General features: G+C 34.2%; 1 protein-coding gene across 1 annotated transcript; it reads right to left on the bottom strand.

Moving 5' to 3' along the window:
* Positions 1 to 7,129: 7,129 nt before the first annotated feature.
* LOC110442170 (heat shock 70 kDa protein 12B-like) lies at positions 7,130 to 16,446 on the bottom strand. Its single transcript, XM_021485644.1, has 7 exons — positions 16,370 to 16,446; positions 16,113 to 16,143; positions 14,394 to 14,680; positions 13,836 to 14,045; positions 13,471 to 13,615; positions 10,700 to 11,714; positions 7,130 to 10,453 (listed from the first exon to the last, which is right to left on the bottom strand). The coding sequence occupies exons 2-7, from the start codon at positions 16,120 to 16,122 to the stop codon at positions 10,450 to 10,452; spliced, it is 1,671 nt and encodes a 556-aa protein (XP_021341319.1). The 5' UTR covers positions 16,123 to 16,143; positions 16,370 to 16,446; the 3' UTR covers positions 7,130 to 10,449.
* Between the last annotated feature and the right edge of the window lie 1,722 nt (positions 16,447 to 18,168).

Below are 18,168 nucleotides of genomic sequence, written 5' to 3'. Positions count from 1 at the left end.
CAGTCGAAAGTTTAACATAAGCCATCTATCGTTATTTCATTTTGTCTTCAATATATTTGTGCGATACATTTCCTTTAATATTTAATACATTGCGATTCCGGTATTCAGATTATCCATAGACGACTTGTCACTACGATAATTTCGAGATTATTGGGCTGTTGAGCAATGCAGTACCATCACATCTTTTCATGAGGACGACCAACATTGCCAAAACTACATATTGTACCTGCTAGGCAAGTTGGTGCCTGAGGTCTTAGGTTCGAGGCCTAGATAGGGTAAAAGTAAAAAAAAAATGTTTTACATTACAAAAGATTACAAATTATGTATGTGTATATAGGTGTTAGTGTATATGTGTGTGTCTGATTTATTATTGGTTAAAACAACTCGGCAAAGATTTTTAGGGCGGTAATATAGCCGTATTTGTTTTTAATATAAAACATATCAACAGAATTAAAAGATGCTTACACAATATGTCCTTTAATAAAATTTGCATTGTGAATTTGTGAAAGCACATCAACCTTTAACTCAAATCAGCAACAGAATGTGCTATCCCCCATTAAACATTACAACTGACACCAAAACAGCCATATTCGGTGATTTATCATAATGACTATGTTCAGATAAGATGTCACTTACAAAGTTTATAATAACAACATTTCCAGTTATATAAAATAACGTATCTCACTGTTTATTGATAGCTTCACAGATATTCTATGGTAATCCAAGCGGCCCATTAAGCTATCATAACGGATATACAACAAGGGTTAAACCAACTGAGCTAGCCTAGCAACAGAATGGTTTAGCCTGCTAAGCTTACATAGCAAACAGGCAGGTTAACATTACAAACAGACGTGGAAATCCACTTATCTTTTATGTCCAAAACCAGGTTAAGTCTACAGAGATTAAATTGCAAACGACGGATTAAACCTACTTAGCTAATATATCAAACAGACGGATAAAGTCTACTGCGTTTACATAGAGAACAGGTAGGTTAAACCTGCTGAACTAACATGGGTTAAGACGGATAAGTATAAACTATATTTATCTTACAACAACTATAAAAAAATTTATTTCAACTTATACTAACTGTCGTCCTTTAAACTGAATCAGGAGATAGCTCGCCTTCTAAATTCTGATGGCCTGCTCGTGGACTTCATTTCATGCCAAATTTTGATATATGTGGTATCGGATGGGGAATTCAGCAGTTTCAAAGTTATGATAAAGACACCAGGGGTTTTGGGGATGGGGGCCGGTGTCAGTCCCTCCCTTATTTACAATTTTGAATGTTTATAACCTGAAATTCCTCCATTTCATGGTTGATTTTCTTCTCATAGCTGCAGAGAAGTAGTCGTTTAATAAGAGATTGACGCATCATTTTACCTTGCTCTTCAACCCCGTCTCATTTCCCCCTTGATCCCTTCATTTGTAAATGTCCATGACCCTTCTACCTTAGATATGGTAAATATCCATCCCATACAATGTAGGTTTTTGTATATTCTAGAGCAGACCATATAAAGCATATTGCTCAGGTAACCTTTCTTTGCCTCCCGGGGGTCTAATCTCCAAACTTGTTCATTATTAAATCCCCATTATGTGTAATACTTGCAACCAAATAGTTTTGCTATTCATTTCCATACTTCCAGATGGTCAATGAAATGCTGTATAACATTTTTTTTGCGGCATCGTCTTTCAACCGAAGATGGTCAGTACTATCAGTTGTACAATTTTTGACCCCCAACTCCTGAGAATGCTTCCAACTTAAAATTGTAGACATCATCTCATGTTCAAAGTCATAAAAAATACTTATCAATAGCAAGAACAGGAAATAAAAGGATGGTATCTTTCACCGTAAATCTATTTCTATTTGTTAACTCACCTTCCTCTAACAAGAAGAAACAAACAGCAAACAAATAAAGCATTTCCTTTTGAATAGAGTAAGATATAAGTCATGTCGCTACCAGCTAGGTACGCAAGTGTGAATCCACGTTTAGTAAAATATAACATATAACACCCGCGAATTTGAAAACTGTTTTTTTTTAGAACGTGCATTGTTATATGAAAAACAATGTCATCATACTGTATGAGTTTGACTGTGGATGATAATCTACTAGATTTTGAATATATAATTACCTATCTGACGTCTCGTTGTAAGCGATAATGATGCTTGTAGTGATGGATGATGGAGCGATGGTATTCCGTTCTTTCCTTTTACCTCGTCCTACTATACCTTACAGAAAACGTATTTGAGATAGCACATCCGACTGGTTGTGTAATAACTGATCAATCCTGGTGACCGAGTTGGGAGATATCGCCGTATCATTTGAATAAAAATATGTTTTTAACAGTAAACAATCATAGGACGAGACTGTTCGAACTCTTTTTTAACATATCATTAACTGATACCAGTATATACTAACCATCGTCTTTTGTGATGTATGTGTCATATCTGTCGATTATGTTTTCTATTTGGTATTATTTCGTTTATATACTACTCTCAAAATTGATAGAGCCACAGTAACGCATATTAAAGTCTGTATTTTACAGTCGTTTCACTGAGGCTAGTCCATCTTGATGATATATTCTGCGACTTGTTTATCGGAATTATTCGTTATTTCAGATAAAAGCTTTAAATCCCATGCCATACACCTACATTTTTACTTCTCACAAGTGTCACATTTTGGGTCCACTTACCGTAGTTGCAAGAGGAATTGGATATATTTTCTCGACTGCGATGTTTGGTCCTTGGTTTTGGAACCCTGGGATTTGCTGAGCATTTTTCAAGTGATGAATTAATCACAGTTACCGAACTCAGAACTCAGCGTCTACAAGAGGCAAGAGGTGTTGATCGTTTTAATGAAATTTCGTTTTCAATAGTCCTTTACTTAGAAAATATAAACGTAAATCTATGAACTGTAGATGCCATGTGCATGATTCTTGTATTGCTATAGAAATTGGAATATACTATGCAAAACCAAGGTTACAGAGAGATGATATACGTTGTGTGATATGGGGAAATCGACGATACGCTTCAAGGTGTTCGCTGTATTAAGAATTATCGTATATCAAACAATATCTTCTTATGCTTGTCCCAAGCATCAAGCGTTAGGAGGCACACTATAATAGCAATGATAATAATTGATTTACTGAATTACTGTTATTTGATGTGGATCTAGTATTAGCCAATCAAAGTGTCTAAAAAATGACACAAAATATGCTTGGTTGCACCCCATGTAATTACTATATGTTTCGCACTACAAGCAAGCAGACACGAGCGCATAATAAATCCACGTATCAATACACGTTGGAATGTACATTTTACACTAAATGTTTTCGCTTGCTTTTTGGAAATACCTGCAAATGTACAGCGTGCAAATCACTCTGTTCGCAACAGTGAAGTCATCAAAACACTTAAAGGCTGAGATAGCAGAACACTTAAGCTGTTTAAACCACATAGGCAAGTTGACAAAAGAGAGCAAATAACACCAGCTCTTTAAATCACCAGAATAATCGTGCACGTCCACCAAAGATCAGGTTTTACCAACGTATGTTAGCGTGATATAGGATTCAATAATATTCGAAATATTGATGTGGAGCACAGGAGAGCGGCTCGTTTTCTATACCGTGATTCAGGTTCACCAGGATTGTCACATTTAAACTGGAAAAACTGTCTATTGTATACCTCTCAGCAAAGGAGATCTAGTGGCTATACGAGAACAACCACACATACACCTCAGAGAATCGTTCTAATTCATCTACCATTAATGTACAGTACCAAGAACCACCCACACAGTCTATTCGGTACAACGACCCTAGAAATGTTGCCGAAGTCAAACGACAAAGTAACAAGATAAGTTTGTAAACGATCGTGTCTGTGTTTATGACATTTATGTATCTATATCCGATGGACAGTCACGGATTCCTAGATAGTAATGAAGTGTACATATTTAACCTATAATGATCTTTCTATGATAGGTTGTTTTTCTTTAATATCCTGTATACACATATGAATGTGAGCACCGAGACAGAGCATACGGCAACACTATACCATATCTGTATTATAGAATTCTTGATTTGTGATACGACTCCATTGAGGTATAATTCAATAAACGCATTTCCTTATATCCTGTTTACGAGAATTCATGTTCATATTGTCCTCTCTTACGTTTAAGATACGTCTATCAACATCAATACTTGGCCAGATTGGCGGTCTATATGTGTGTCAAACAATAGCTCCCTTTGTATATTGATCATTGTTGTAGAAGTAATTGCTAATACGATTATAATGTTGTATAAAAGGTCCTTTTATATAATTGATTCTACATGTGAGATGAACATAATGTGCTTATTAAAAGACTGTCATTTCAAGTATATTTGTTATTTTAGCAGTATTTTAAGAATCAATACTGTTGTACATAAAAGTGATTCAGTTTATTTTCTACCATTGTTATACAGGATGCATAGAGTTTAATAATAAAAATAAACTTGATATTTGTGTTCTACTGTGATGATAACACGTTTTGTAATTTTCACACTAAACCGACTGTAGTTAACGATATCAAACAGAATTTGGTAACGTTGACGGAGAATCGATCTGTGTACATTTTGATATTTGTATAAAGACACAAATCTAATTTGCAGTCTATGTTCTAAAATGTTCATAAGGCTTCTGTACCGTCATTGATTTGACAGGAACCAGTACTCATCTATTTTTCAAAAAACATATCATTAGGTGGTTCATGTACTCCCCTTCTGCTTCAACAGTAGTTTAGAACAATTATAATTTCTAAATGCTTGGTCCCCTATGATCAACAATGAGGGAAGAATGACGAAACAGCTATATAGTGGAATGTATAATACTTCTGACACTCTGTATCTATTACCAAATTGTTTAGGTTCAATCACATGTGTACCTTATGTTAACACTTCGAAACCCATTACCTGGGTACTTATGGTTGTACCGTGAGGATAACTAATGTTGTAATTTGATGTTATCACCAGCATAACATCTTGCGAATCATAATAATTCCTCCAAAAGGTAGCATCCACAATTTTGGACTCGTGGTGGCAATCCTGTATGATTTGTGTTGGTAGCCCGGAATATGGTATGACATGTCATGGATCCTCCTAGTGGTAATCCCGATAATTGTTAGAATTTAACTGCGAAGGGCAACATATTCAAATATTTTTCTCATTAGAAAAGTCAAAGTAATATAGCAAAAACTGTGATCGATGTTGATTGGATGAGTTATATTTCGACTTCATAAAAAAAAATGAAGTTAACCTACACCCTCTTAGATAGGATACTTTTTAATTTACTTTTTAACATTGGAAACTACGGCGGAGAGATAGCCTAGTAGTGCTTTCGCCTAATCAATCACTTTTTTTGCATTCTATCAGCTTATGTTTGGATTAAAAACTTATACAATGCTGTTTATAAGTTTATATTTTTGCGTTGTCATTGATATCCATGCTTATTTTTAAAGTTTCCTGAAATCTAATCTTGCAAGAAACCAATGCGAAGCAGTAAACATCCTGTTTGAGACTTTTGATAGTAAAATATACACATAGCGGTCAATTTAAAGCAAGGATATCAATGAAAGTCGTATTCCATTTGTTTTATTTTGAGGTTAATATAAGAGGAGAACTCACTGTGTGTAATGTTACGATGGCGGGCATCTCTACTGACTATGTAAGGACGCTAGCTGCACATACATAGTTTTGATGTTATTGTATTTGCTGACTGCGTGGAAATCAACAATATGTTAAGCCATTGTTTAAATACTTATATTACTTATATTATGCATTTGCCATATATAGCGCACACTATCTTTGTTGTGATATCTTTATCGCTAGGCGAACAGGTTTTCAGTATCTTTGATAATAATTCAATCTTGATGTAACAAGCATTTTCATTGGCTTAAAAATTTATGTTATCAGCCCATAACATAAAAAATGACGTCGCCGTTTGTAACGTCGCTTTTGATTGGCCAATACAGCGGCATAGTAATTTCTAAGACAAAAGAGTCCATCAATGAAATAGGATTTCCACATGGATTGTGTATAGTAGATTAAATTATAAGGATTGACTTGAATATATTTTTCATGTTATGGAGCTATAACACAAAAAACTGGAGTGTACTCTCATCATAAACCGCTACGCGGTTTATTTAGAGTACACTCCGTTTTTTTATGTTGAATCTCCATAACATGAAAAATATATTCAAGTTAATCCATATATGAAGTCTTCATTGCAATGTTTATATCAAAACAAAATATAGGTACGTTATCTCTACGTTTTTGTTATACATTTCTTGTATGTATGTTTATAACGTATTCGTTTTTTGTGCTATATGTTTATCGCTTTGTACAGTAAGGGATAACATTATTATTCCTGCTATATTCGTATCGCATCGCGATATACACTATCGATAATAATTCATACAAAAGCTTTGGAGAATGTGTGAGAGTGATTAAGGAAAATGACTGTAAATGTCAGTTTCCTTTCACAATCATATGCTACACGTGACTGACAGGTAATTATGTTTGAATTATATTTCCAGTAATAGCATAGGAAAAATGTAAGTACTGCATAGTAAAACCATTTCTGGATAGGTTGTCATGACAACATCAGCAGTAAACCTGTTTATGGTTTCACCTACAGATAGAGAAACAACAGAGATGATGGTCAACATAGTTATATATTATAACTTACACAGATATATACGTTTCAAGGGAAATAACTCCATAAGGGTCCATAATAAGTATTATGCATTAGTTTGATGGAGCTGTGTCGCAAACGATGATAAATTAGTATGATGCGCATCAAACCTTACATTTACGTTCAATCGATATTTCTGGGTGGTTTCTTTTAACTCATGATTCATTTTATATAAACTGTATTACTGTACCAAATGATTGAACAGTAAATTTTGCAGGAACAAGGTCGTGTGTTCTATAGGTTCCAGTTTCGTCCTCTTTCCATCTTATTATTCGGAAATTTTCGCTATTATTTAAACTTGATGTCACGAAATGATTTGTCTCAAAATATTCAAACAAACTGCTAAACATAGAAAAAAGAAACTATTTTATTTGTAAAAATATTGTTTATTAATAATACACATACTAATAATTGAATATTCTCAAGTTTGTTCATAATTGATATCGCCTATTACTGGAAAATTCCATCAGTTTTATGTACGAAATTCGTATTTACTTGATCAGAAATACGGACAGGATAATCGTTGTACACACTGTAGTTGTAAAAATGTCAACACAATATCATCAATATACAGGACTTTATCTATCAACAAATTAAACCGACAGACACAAATATTTCCATTTCATAGTCATATATATCAATTACCAAATGTCTTTTTTTACTTGAAAATATAAAATAATACATAAATCGTATTTGATTTATGTAACCGTAAGCTCTATTCAATTACGTTAACTGGTCTGCAGCGATTGACCAAGCCGTGTCCCATGATATTTTCTTCAAAAGCTGACAAAATTGTTTTCTTTATGAAAAGAATGTTTGAAGCTGACTACCTGAAAGCGCTGTCAACTCCTCGTTTTCTTGTGAGTCAATAGACATTAAATAGTGTCCCAGAGAACACCTTATTAGAGAAAAAAGATGAAAAAGAAAATTGAAAAATATCTATTATTTTTTTTCTCTTCTTTCACATTTGTTGATAGCATCGTCGTAGGACAACACTGTTATGTTGGACGAAATCATACGTCCGACGTTTGTTCTTCAGGCACTCTTTATATCAATTCATTGAATTCAACAGACCTGTAGGTCAAATAATTATAAGATAAGTAATAACATGTGTGGTATAATCTGGTTATAAATTTAAGTAAAACAACAATACTCTGGTAAACAGTAGGCGGCTAAAACGTTTTGTATTTCAGCTGTTCCCGAAACCTTGACAGAGTCTGGCACACAATATCTAAATTATAAGTATATTTTATAAGGTTAAAATAAAATGTCTTAGCTGATAAGAAAAATCTGCAAAATGGGTCGTAAAACGAAGTTTTCACATTTATTCCAATACTTCGTCCTAGTACATATAAAAGCCTAATTGATGAATAAGAACAAAGAGGCTATGGACACTCATTTATAAAGCAAAAATACTGTCCAAGTATTACCGTCTACATCCCAGACTAGGTAAGTTAAATTGCTTACTCACATATATATAAGGTTAACCATCAAAATTAATTTTGACTTACATGCATATCAATCTTTAAACATCCTTAGGGCAATTTCCAAATGCTAATTAAAAGGGCGACCAAATCCCAGTATAGTACTCAGATCTGCTTCTGACTAATATGATGTACACACTTCTTAAAACTGTAGTATTTAAAAGCCCTTTGCATTAACGTTTGAAAATCCTCTAACATTTGGGAATATATTTTTTATAATATTTCTTCTATGCACATTAAAACTTAAATGTGAAAGTTATGTATATAACACCCAATGTTTTAAACACATTGAATTGAGTAAGCTCTCTGTTACCCAAAAAAATATTGTGTGTCATATCTTATATATATATGTCTCATATGTAATAACGACAATATGAACAAATGCAGGCACTGGATACGAACAAAGAAATGTCTGTTGGATATGTATTACTTAAATAGATACATAAGCAAAGAGGAAACAACGATAGCTTTGACAAAGGAATTTGTAAAGATTTTAGGGCAATCTGCCCGATAAATAGAGGATCTGACATGAGTGACCATGTCATATTGAAATTATTAAATGAGTTCAATAATTTGATATAACAGCAGCCTTGAGGCGAGATTCATATCAAACTATTGAACGAGTTTAAAAAACTTAACATGACATGAACACTAATTTTAAATGCAATGATAAAAATTAATAGTAATAACAAAATACACATGAAATTAATTTAAAATAACAATAAATGTATCATGACGTTGAGTAAAAAGAAGTAGTACCTTTAGTGGCGTAGGAATATTTTCCCACGGTTTTGACCAATCGCAGTACCTTTAGGTTTTATTACACATCACATGTGTAATACCATATTTATGACATGTCCGTATGACATAGTAAAATGGGTCGATATAATGGGCTTCCAATTTCTCTTTAACATCTTTTAGTTTGAATCAGCCAAAATGCCTGAATCTGATTCTGTTTTTTCATTTTAAAATGAAGAAAATGATTCACAAATGTTTTTAGATACATAGAAAAGGTTTTATCTTTTTTTTTTTTTTGTATCGGTGCTGCAAGCATGTTGGTATTCATTAAAAATAATGTTTTTGGTGTAAAAAGTTCAGCGTCGTGCCTAAAATATTCGCGATTTGCCCTGATTAATTATACTGATATTCATTTGTATCTGTAATTGGATTTTTTTAGGGCTAACGAAGTTCCATTTAATCAAAATTTCTTAAAGGTGTCCTTTAAGAAATTTTAATTAAATTTTGATTAAATGGACCTTCGTAAGCCCTAAAAATAATAATCCGAAAATATTTTCATACATTTATCTTGACTTACAAAAAAACCCAATAATGTTTGTTTTGTTTTTATTGTTATCCTTTTAGAATATCTTGCTATATCTAACAAATCATTCTACGAAATTATACGGAAATATTGTCAGACACCTAAGCGATATGTGGTTTTTGCAGTATATATATTTTTTTAATACAGATACAGTAGAAAGAGGGTCAATCGTTTATTTTAGGATATGAACTTATATAAACATCTTAAGAAGCTGTTGTATAATTCGTGCAAATGCATATTATTTTAATAACCAATAAAACAGAGTGAACATTAGCACAACAACTACCGAAATAATATTTACAACTGATAATTGCACAGTATAACGTTTGTCATGTTTTCCACTTGAATACTGTATAGCGCTTAAATTTCGGGGTTAATATTTTCACTTTATTGGCGGCATGGGGAAAGTTCTCAAAGCACAAACAACAGAAATGTTATGTCTTTCTGTTATAAAATCAGTTATTCTTAGCTTTTGATGACCTGTCATTAAAATAAAACCGCATTTATTTGCTTACAGATCGAAACCGCGAAGATTTGTGACCCCTAAATGTTAAAGTGCTTTACAGGAGAGGAAGATATTATTTATGAAGAATACACACATAGAAACATGGACCTAGTCTACTTGATATGTGTATGATATTACATCCATACTAAGTACGCGGCTATATCAACAGTTTTCTGTGTCGTTGGACCTATGACCTACATCAGTAAATATGATAGTTTCCAAGTTTTAAGCTAACTTGTCACGGAAATCGTTTCTGGTACATTTGACAAGCAAATGCAGACGTTCACTAGTTGCGTCAACACGGACACAAAACGACAGACAGACAGATACGGCGTCTATTGCCAGAAAATATAGTATGTACACAATTGCGTGTGGGTCGACACCGGTCACCTCCTTCCGTGAACTCATCCTCCCATTGCATTTACCTGAAAAAGAGAGATAGACAAATACATTTTTTCGGAGTGTTTACGTTAACCAGATAAGTCTTTAACTCCTTTGTTAGAATAAAAAAGTATATAATTGATAAATAACAGGTTGTATGAAAAGGATGGAATAGAAGTGTACATTTATCATATGATGGAGTAAATCAAAAAAGCAGTTTTTCAAAGCAGTACTATGTAGTATATTTAGATAAAATTGCACTGATAATTGACATATGGAATATTACTTACATATATTCCATCTGTGTTTCGCAGACCTGTCCAGTCTCCATGTTTATTGCCTGTAACGTGATGCATGTCTTATTGAAGATAAGGGTTTGTTCTATCTCCACCTCCGCCACCTTTCTGTCAACAGTGAAGGGTGCCCGTAGCACTCCTAGGACAGCACATCCCTCGTCGTCGGTAAACTGAGGGTCACGATGGCATGATGCGTACACTGTACACTCTACTGTGTCGGTGCTGGAGGTAAACAGTGAACACACATGTGATATTCTTCGGTTTTTAGGAATCTGTTCACCCCTTTCGATGTATTTGAAAAAAACATCTTTGCATCGAATGACCCCGTCAATCACCACCAGCTTGTCTAACGGATGTCGAGTTTTGTCAAACTTTGGCCAGTGTTGAACACCATAAGTACATCGCGCTTCGCTATTCATTGTCTTTGAAATGAAAATGAAGAGAGCTGCCCCTTTAACAACAGCCAGCCTTGGTTGACATGGCACGATAACTTTCTTCTGAGGGAACCTTTTCCTGATGGCGCTTTGCACAAGTTTACACTCCGAGAATTCGCCAACCAGCAATATGTATTCAGCTCCTTTTAACCGATGAGCATGCAGGATCCTCTCGATGCCTGTTTCAATAGCTGTTAAAGTTTTTTCAAACAATCGTCGGATTTGTTCCAGACTGAAAGAAAGCTTGTCCCCAGGGCCAACTCGGAAACTGCCAGAAAATCGACTTAAATCAGTGACCTCTTTGTCAATTAGGATTGTCCTGATATTCATTCTAAGAAACCCGTCCCCTTCTAATGAAGTGAAACGCACCTTATTTTCGAATACTTTTATCACACTATCGTAGTCGTCTGGGTTTTCTTTTTTTAGCCGCAGTAATTGTTTCTCTCCGTAAACCTGCCCCAGGAGTTTCCAGAATTCATCGTTTACACTGTTTCCTCCAAGTGCTCTTCCTTCAGTCGGCAGCAGCTTTCTAAGAAATCCGTTATGTTGATGGTAAGATATGTCGCCGGTTCTGCCTGATAAACAAATATAAACGCCACGTGCTCAGGTAGCCGGTCATACTTATGTCGTCAATTTCCTTTTCTTGATATTATCTCAATGTAAATTGAATTTGGCACAGAAGGGTCATGACTGACTTACTTGCAGAACAATGTTAAAGTATTCAGAAAAATAGTAAACGGAAATCATGTTCGTTTGAGGGGCCTGCAAGGTAATTACGATTTTATGATATTCAATTTGGGGAAAAAAATAAAGATGAACATTTTCACGCTTTAGCAATATGCAATGTTTAGCTAGTAATCCATGCATGTATTGGAATATCTTAATACGTTCCAACAATTGACACTTTCGAAATAGACTTAAAATGTTTCTTCTAAAAGCAGTGCATATATGCATGTACAAGTTCAGTTTGAGTTGACCAGTTTCGTTTTTTATCAATCTAGATGGCATCCATGCGAATCTCTTGATACAAACAATCCTTTTTGCTTATTTGCTTGAGAAATATGTAATTAAATAATCAGTAACATACATAGCAGTAAAGAAATCGATACCAATATCTTAACTGCTTCTGTTGAAATGTTATATGAGCTTAAACACCCACTGCTACGTCATACATAAAACATGTAGAAAGTTGACATTATCAATTCCTGAGTGGCTTCTTTGTTTGTTGTATTTATAATGTATCAATGTTTTGCATCATGTTCATTTGTATTCGGACTTCAGATTTTCAACATTGTTGGTACCTTAAATCTAATGAGTTATTCATCAATAACCAACTATTTTCTATTGGACTCAAATCAGGACTTTTAGCAGGCCATTGTAGCGCAGTTAGACGATTGTCCGCTATCCATGTTTTACACGACCGAGATTCATGACAAGGGGTGTTGTCCTCTAGGAATGTAAAGCTGTCTGTCATTTAAATTTTTAAGAATTACAGTCTATGCATTATTTTCAGATACGTCAAGATGTTTTTCAGAGTTCATGTTACCTACCACAAATTCCAAAGTTCCCACACAGTCGTAGGTAATGCAACTACTCACCATTATTTTCAAATATATCTTTGGGATGAACACTTACATAGCCTAAGCATTCAACTCCCGATCTTTCAGCGGCCTTTCTCCATACTTGAATTTTGTCCCCATGCTTCAAGATCACTAAAATTACATTTCCCCCGGTAATTTATACATTTTAGATACGGCGAGCTTCTTTCAATTGAGCATATCTATTAAATTCAGTCATTATATCGTTCAAATGTGAGCGTCGTTTTAGTTTAATTAACCTCTGCAGTGTCCGTTTGTCACGATCTGTCAAACTGTCCCTCTTCCCTCAGTAATGTTGATTTCTATTTGACCTCTACTTCTGCTCACTCGGAACGAATTTTCCCACACCGAAGAACGATTGATTCCCAATATTTTACTTATTTCTAATACTCTTGATCAATTTTGCTTCGAAACCATGATGTCTTTCTTGGTGCCGGGTGACAATTATTTGCCTTTCAGACCCAATTTACTTTCAGTTACAATGACGTCATTGTACGTGGAGCGTTCGATACGAAGGGGAAGGTGTGACATTGTGAATGAACCGATAAAGAGCCAATTCAAATTTTGCGCCGCCATTTAGTTTGGGGGAATATATATTCATGACGTTTTACAAATTATAGATACTCCCTACTGAAATAGAATAGTAACCAAAAAATCAAAGACAAATATTAGTACACCACGATCATTCGTAGTGATTCCCACCATATCATTTCACTAATTTTCAAATATTTACCTCCCAAATCCACGACAATGTAAGAAGCTCCTGACATGATGGGCTTGTAAAATGAGTCGATCTGGTTACTTTCCGGTAAATAGCAGGTTAATGCAGCCACCTCAGGATCTAGGACTACAATAAGGTTATCTCTAGGTATTCCAGCCTGGAAAATGGCATGACATCACAAAATATACACAAATCAGTCAAATAGCTATATGTTGTATTATGTACACTACTTTCTCATATTTAAGATAAATGGGTAGATTACCTCGAAAATTTCATAAATTTCTTCGTCTGCATTCACGTTATTACTTCGTTGCTAATATATTTGCATTCAACTTTTCATTTGGGCTGTGAATAAATCATTACTTTATCTATCCTACCTTTTCTGCGGCCTCTCGTATACACGGTTTGGCATTGTTTCCCCATCTCGCGGGGAAGGTTACCATGAACATGGTATATTCGCGGATGAATGTATGTGGAACCACTCGAAAAGTTTCTTCTTTCATGAATCGTATGGAATGGACGAATACATCGAATACAGGTAACATCTTACCCGTCTCGTCTTTAATTTTTGCGCCTTTGTTTATTTTCTGCAAGAACATGCACATGTATATCAACACATTATGATGATATTATCAACAGAAGATAGATCAACGGAGAACGGAAATGTTACTTAAGAACAAATGGAAGCAAAATGGTGGAATAAAAAGGTTAAGCAGAGGTTAAAAAGCATCGGTACGACGAGGTTTCGATTCTACAGCCTGGTTGTGTAATACATTTCGTCTTGCCATAAAATGATGAGCGCATCTTCATCATGAAATAACGATTGCCTAATAACATCTCATTACCTTTACTTATGATGTAAAATCGTAACAGTAAACAAGAATGAATGAATGCATGAACCAATCGATTGAAGTGTTTGATAAAAACCGGTTTACCTTAAGGTTGTGCAAGCTCCGGAAGTAATAGTAACTGGTTTGATCCTTCTCTTCATCCTCTGTCATGTTGGCATAATTTTTCTCGGCCTCATAACCAAAGGAGTGGAAGCTCTTGTCCGGATGTAGAAGGAGGGTGGTCGAATTTTTTAGGTCGTACGCATTGCGAATGGCGCTAGACCATACCATTGCCGATATCGTGAACGGATCGTTATCCGAACCGAATTTACTGCAAGCTGCTGATCTACAGTATGTCTCTCCTATACTGATAACCACTGAGAAATATATATCTGTAACATAAACGCATTCGTCAACATCCATGGTGCTATGGTTAAACGGAATATTATATAATTCTATTATTAAATGAAATATGTACAGTTTAATGTGACTAAGACGAATGTATTTGTATGTCATTCTGAAACTATAAACGGACAGTAATTCGGGAGCAGGGCGTTTGGATATGTCATGTCACAAACGCGTTATGTAGCTGAACAAGATATTTCAGTGTAAACATAATATAGACAGTAGCAACATTGCTTTTGGTTTATAACTTAAAAGGACAAACAAACAATCAATACACACTATGTTTTGCATGTGATTTCGCTATATAGTAATCAGTTGTTTATAAATCTAGAATCAGTATATACGTGTTTTTACACCTAAGTTATTTTGTTATTTTTACCATAATTTAAATAGATAGAAGAGTCATATATTAAATAATATTTGTTCATATAAATAACTGTTATTCTGTTAAAAAAGAAGAACAAATATGTATCATAGTATTTCTGTCAGTATGGCAAACGAGATAATATACACCACTCAAGCTACACCCTGTTACTACTCCACCGTTATGACTAGCAGACGAAATGTACTACACAGTTAATCTTGCTAGATGTAGGGTGATAACATACATCTAACTTTAGCTAGAAAATGTCTATTTCAAATCAATGTTTTACTGATTTTCACAATAATTCATAAATTTTTAAGTTTGTTCATTTTATAAAACATCTTCAATCTTGCACTACTCAAATCATTTGATCTCACAAAAGCTCAAGTCTGCTTCGAACTCAAAATTTTGACAAAGACTGGGGGCATTATATATCTCATCAGGACAGGGTCTTTGGAGAAAACAAAATGACCATAAACATATGAAAAGATAACGACTTGAATTGAATATCAATATTAGTGGTGTGTAACCCATACCAATTGCATTGGATTGCGAAATGATCGAAGGAATGAAAAGCAAGAATTTTAACAAAACTGGCGGGCTATTTCGTTTAAGCTTTCACAAGAAAATATCTAAGCCTAACTATTGATAGTACAATTAATACATATCACAATAGCCATCTATCCATTTCGTAATGGTTCAGTATGTTCGGTCATATTTTGAGACTTGTTGATGGTTTCTTTAATATCAAGTTGATATGAATGATATGGTGGAGCAAATGACAATTAACACTGGCCGAAAGGTGTTGCAAAGACTTGCATTTGACCGCCAAGGTTGATTAAGGTTGACAATTAACAAGCTGGCTTCCATTCTAGGTCGCTTAATAAACTAGGACATGGCATTTAGCTCTATGGTCATACAGTATTTACATTCCAAAATAAATTGACAATTTTACATATATTCCATAGAGTCTCACTACAAGATATTATAATTTCAATATGGTATCAACAAGGTCAAAATCATAGAAAGACTCGAGATATTTAGACGGGGTTTACCTTTCGCCATGTCCAGAGGTGAAAGACGTCCCTACAAAAAGGAAGTAATAAATTAGAATGACTACAAATATAGGCGTAGCAGTTAAAACACAAAAGTAATAATGATGATAAGCACAAATGAGATGCAAAATCAAACTACATATACACACTACCATCAGTAAGTATTTACTACTCTGCACGTCTGTATACTGATAACTTGCTTCTAAATATAACGTGTTAAAACGTGTACAATTTGCTTTTAACAAAGCGCCACTCACCTTTTGTACTGGATATATGTGTGGTTACGTGCGTCTGTGTGTATATCCGGGACTGAAATGAGTTTATGTACCTGTAGAACAGCCAGTGACGTCACATTCCACAAGTCTAGACTTATATATAAAGGGGTATAATAGAATTACGTTTCGCACCAGTAATCTCATGTTACATGCACAAATATTGCATTTAAAACAACAAGCATAGCATTGTTTCATATGGGACAAATTCATAAGAATAAGCTTAAGATTTAACATATCAGCTCCTAACTTGGGATGAAAAGTTTGCTAAGGTCAATGGCTAGGAGGATACCAAGCGCATTTATTGTTTTATAAGACATATCAATATGTGTACAGGTCTGAAGAATAGGCCTATTAAAGTTATGTGATGTTATGTGGTCAAGGGGAAGCAATCCTCATGAGATTATTTGCAATATACTTTATATTAAGAAGTATTTCTTTGATACACCATAATCCACTGTGTAAGCACCCTAGTAATTCATCTTCGTAAACGATGGACAAGTCTACTGCAAAATAGTGTTCAGGAAAATGGTATCCATGAAATGAGAATGCAATAAATAAGTTAAATTTAGATTAGTTTTGTTTCTCCTCTCGTTAACCAGCTATGTCAGGGTGTTTCATCTTTCGATCTGATAATGGTCATTTTTGACATATTTCAACCGATAATAATTCAGTATTTACATTCCTGTAATGCAATGTCAAACTGTTCTAGTGGTACTTTAAGTAAACATAGGTTTATGGTTGTAACTATGAGTGAGTTAAAGTGTGAACATTAAAATGATACTTTATAATTGTATTGATGTGATACATAAAGTAATTTATACAGTCGGTTAAGTAAACGCACAATTCATTTTAGTTCCATAAATTAGTTTGTTGTATTTTTATTTCATAGCCGATGATCTATCCGGGTAAAAGAAAATGATAATTTTAGCCGTTGTATTCCGAGTCTGGTTTAGATGAACGATTGTATTTTTCAGTGAGGTAAATGTATATTTTCCTTTCGAGAAGACTGATGGACCTTTGTTTGATACTTATTATGTATTACATTTATTGCCTTTTTGCAGCATGTCCCCACATTTTGTTTGGCGTGGCGTTTATACATTAAAGATTCTCCATCTTTTGTGATCCCCATCTTTTGTTGCTTTATACCTCATATAACTTAAAATACCAAATAGATGTATCTATTTGTCATAACTTGGCATAATTTAGTTACTGGCATTTGAATAAATAAATGCAGATTTCCGACAAGTCATGCATTGTGTTATTTATCGGCAAAATACATACCAGAATATATCCTATGTGTAGTTTATTTTGTGCTGCATCCTTAACGCGATATATAAATATACTAGTACAATATGCAAAATATACGTTGTACATTATGAATGTAAAAAATAGAGAACAAAAACAAAAAACAAAAAATCATTCATTGTCTACCCTAAACGAATAAATGTACTCATATGATTAATGAAAAAACAGAAGCATTATGAACTTATGATGACACATCTTTTATTCAAAAGCTGCAAGAAAGTGATTCCCGTTTAATCATTAAAACTGACACCAAAACATAAATATTCGGTAATTCAACAATAAGACTTAAATCAGACATGTCAGTGATAAAGTTAATAATAACAATCTCTAGTTATACAAAATAACGGATCTCACTATGTATTGACAGCTTCATTAATTAAGTTAAATCTACCCATTGAGCTACCATAGCGAATATATGATACGAGTTGCATAGCGAACGAACGGGTTAAGAGTACTGAGCTTACATAACAAACAGA

Source organism: Mizuhopecten yessoensis, unplaced genomic scaffold (genome assembly GCF_002113885.1).
Source record: "Mizuhopecten yessoensis strain PY_sf001 unplaced genomic scaffold, ASM211388v2 scaffold716221, whole genome shotgun sequence".
In the NCBI taxonomy this organism is placed as follows: Eukaryota; Metazoa; Mollusca; class Bivalvia; order Pectinida; family Pectinidae; genus Mizuhopecten; species Mizuhopecten yessoensis.
The sequence above is the reverse complement of the archived record's forward strand: the minus strand, read 5'-3'. Positions and strand labels throughout refer to the sequence as shown.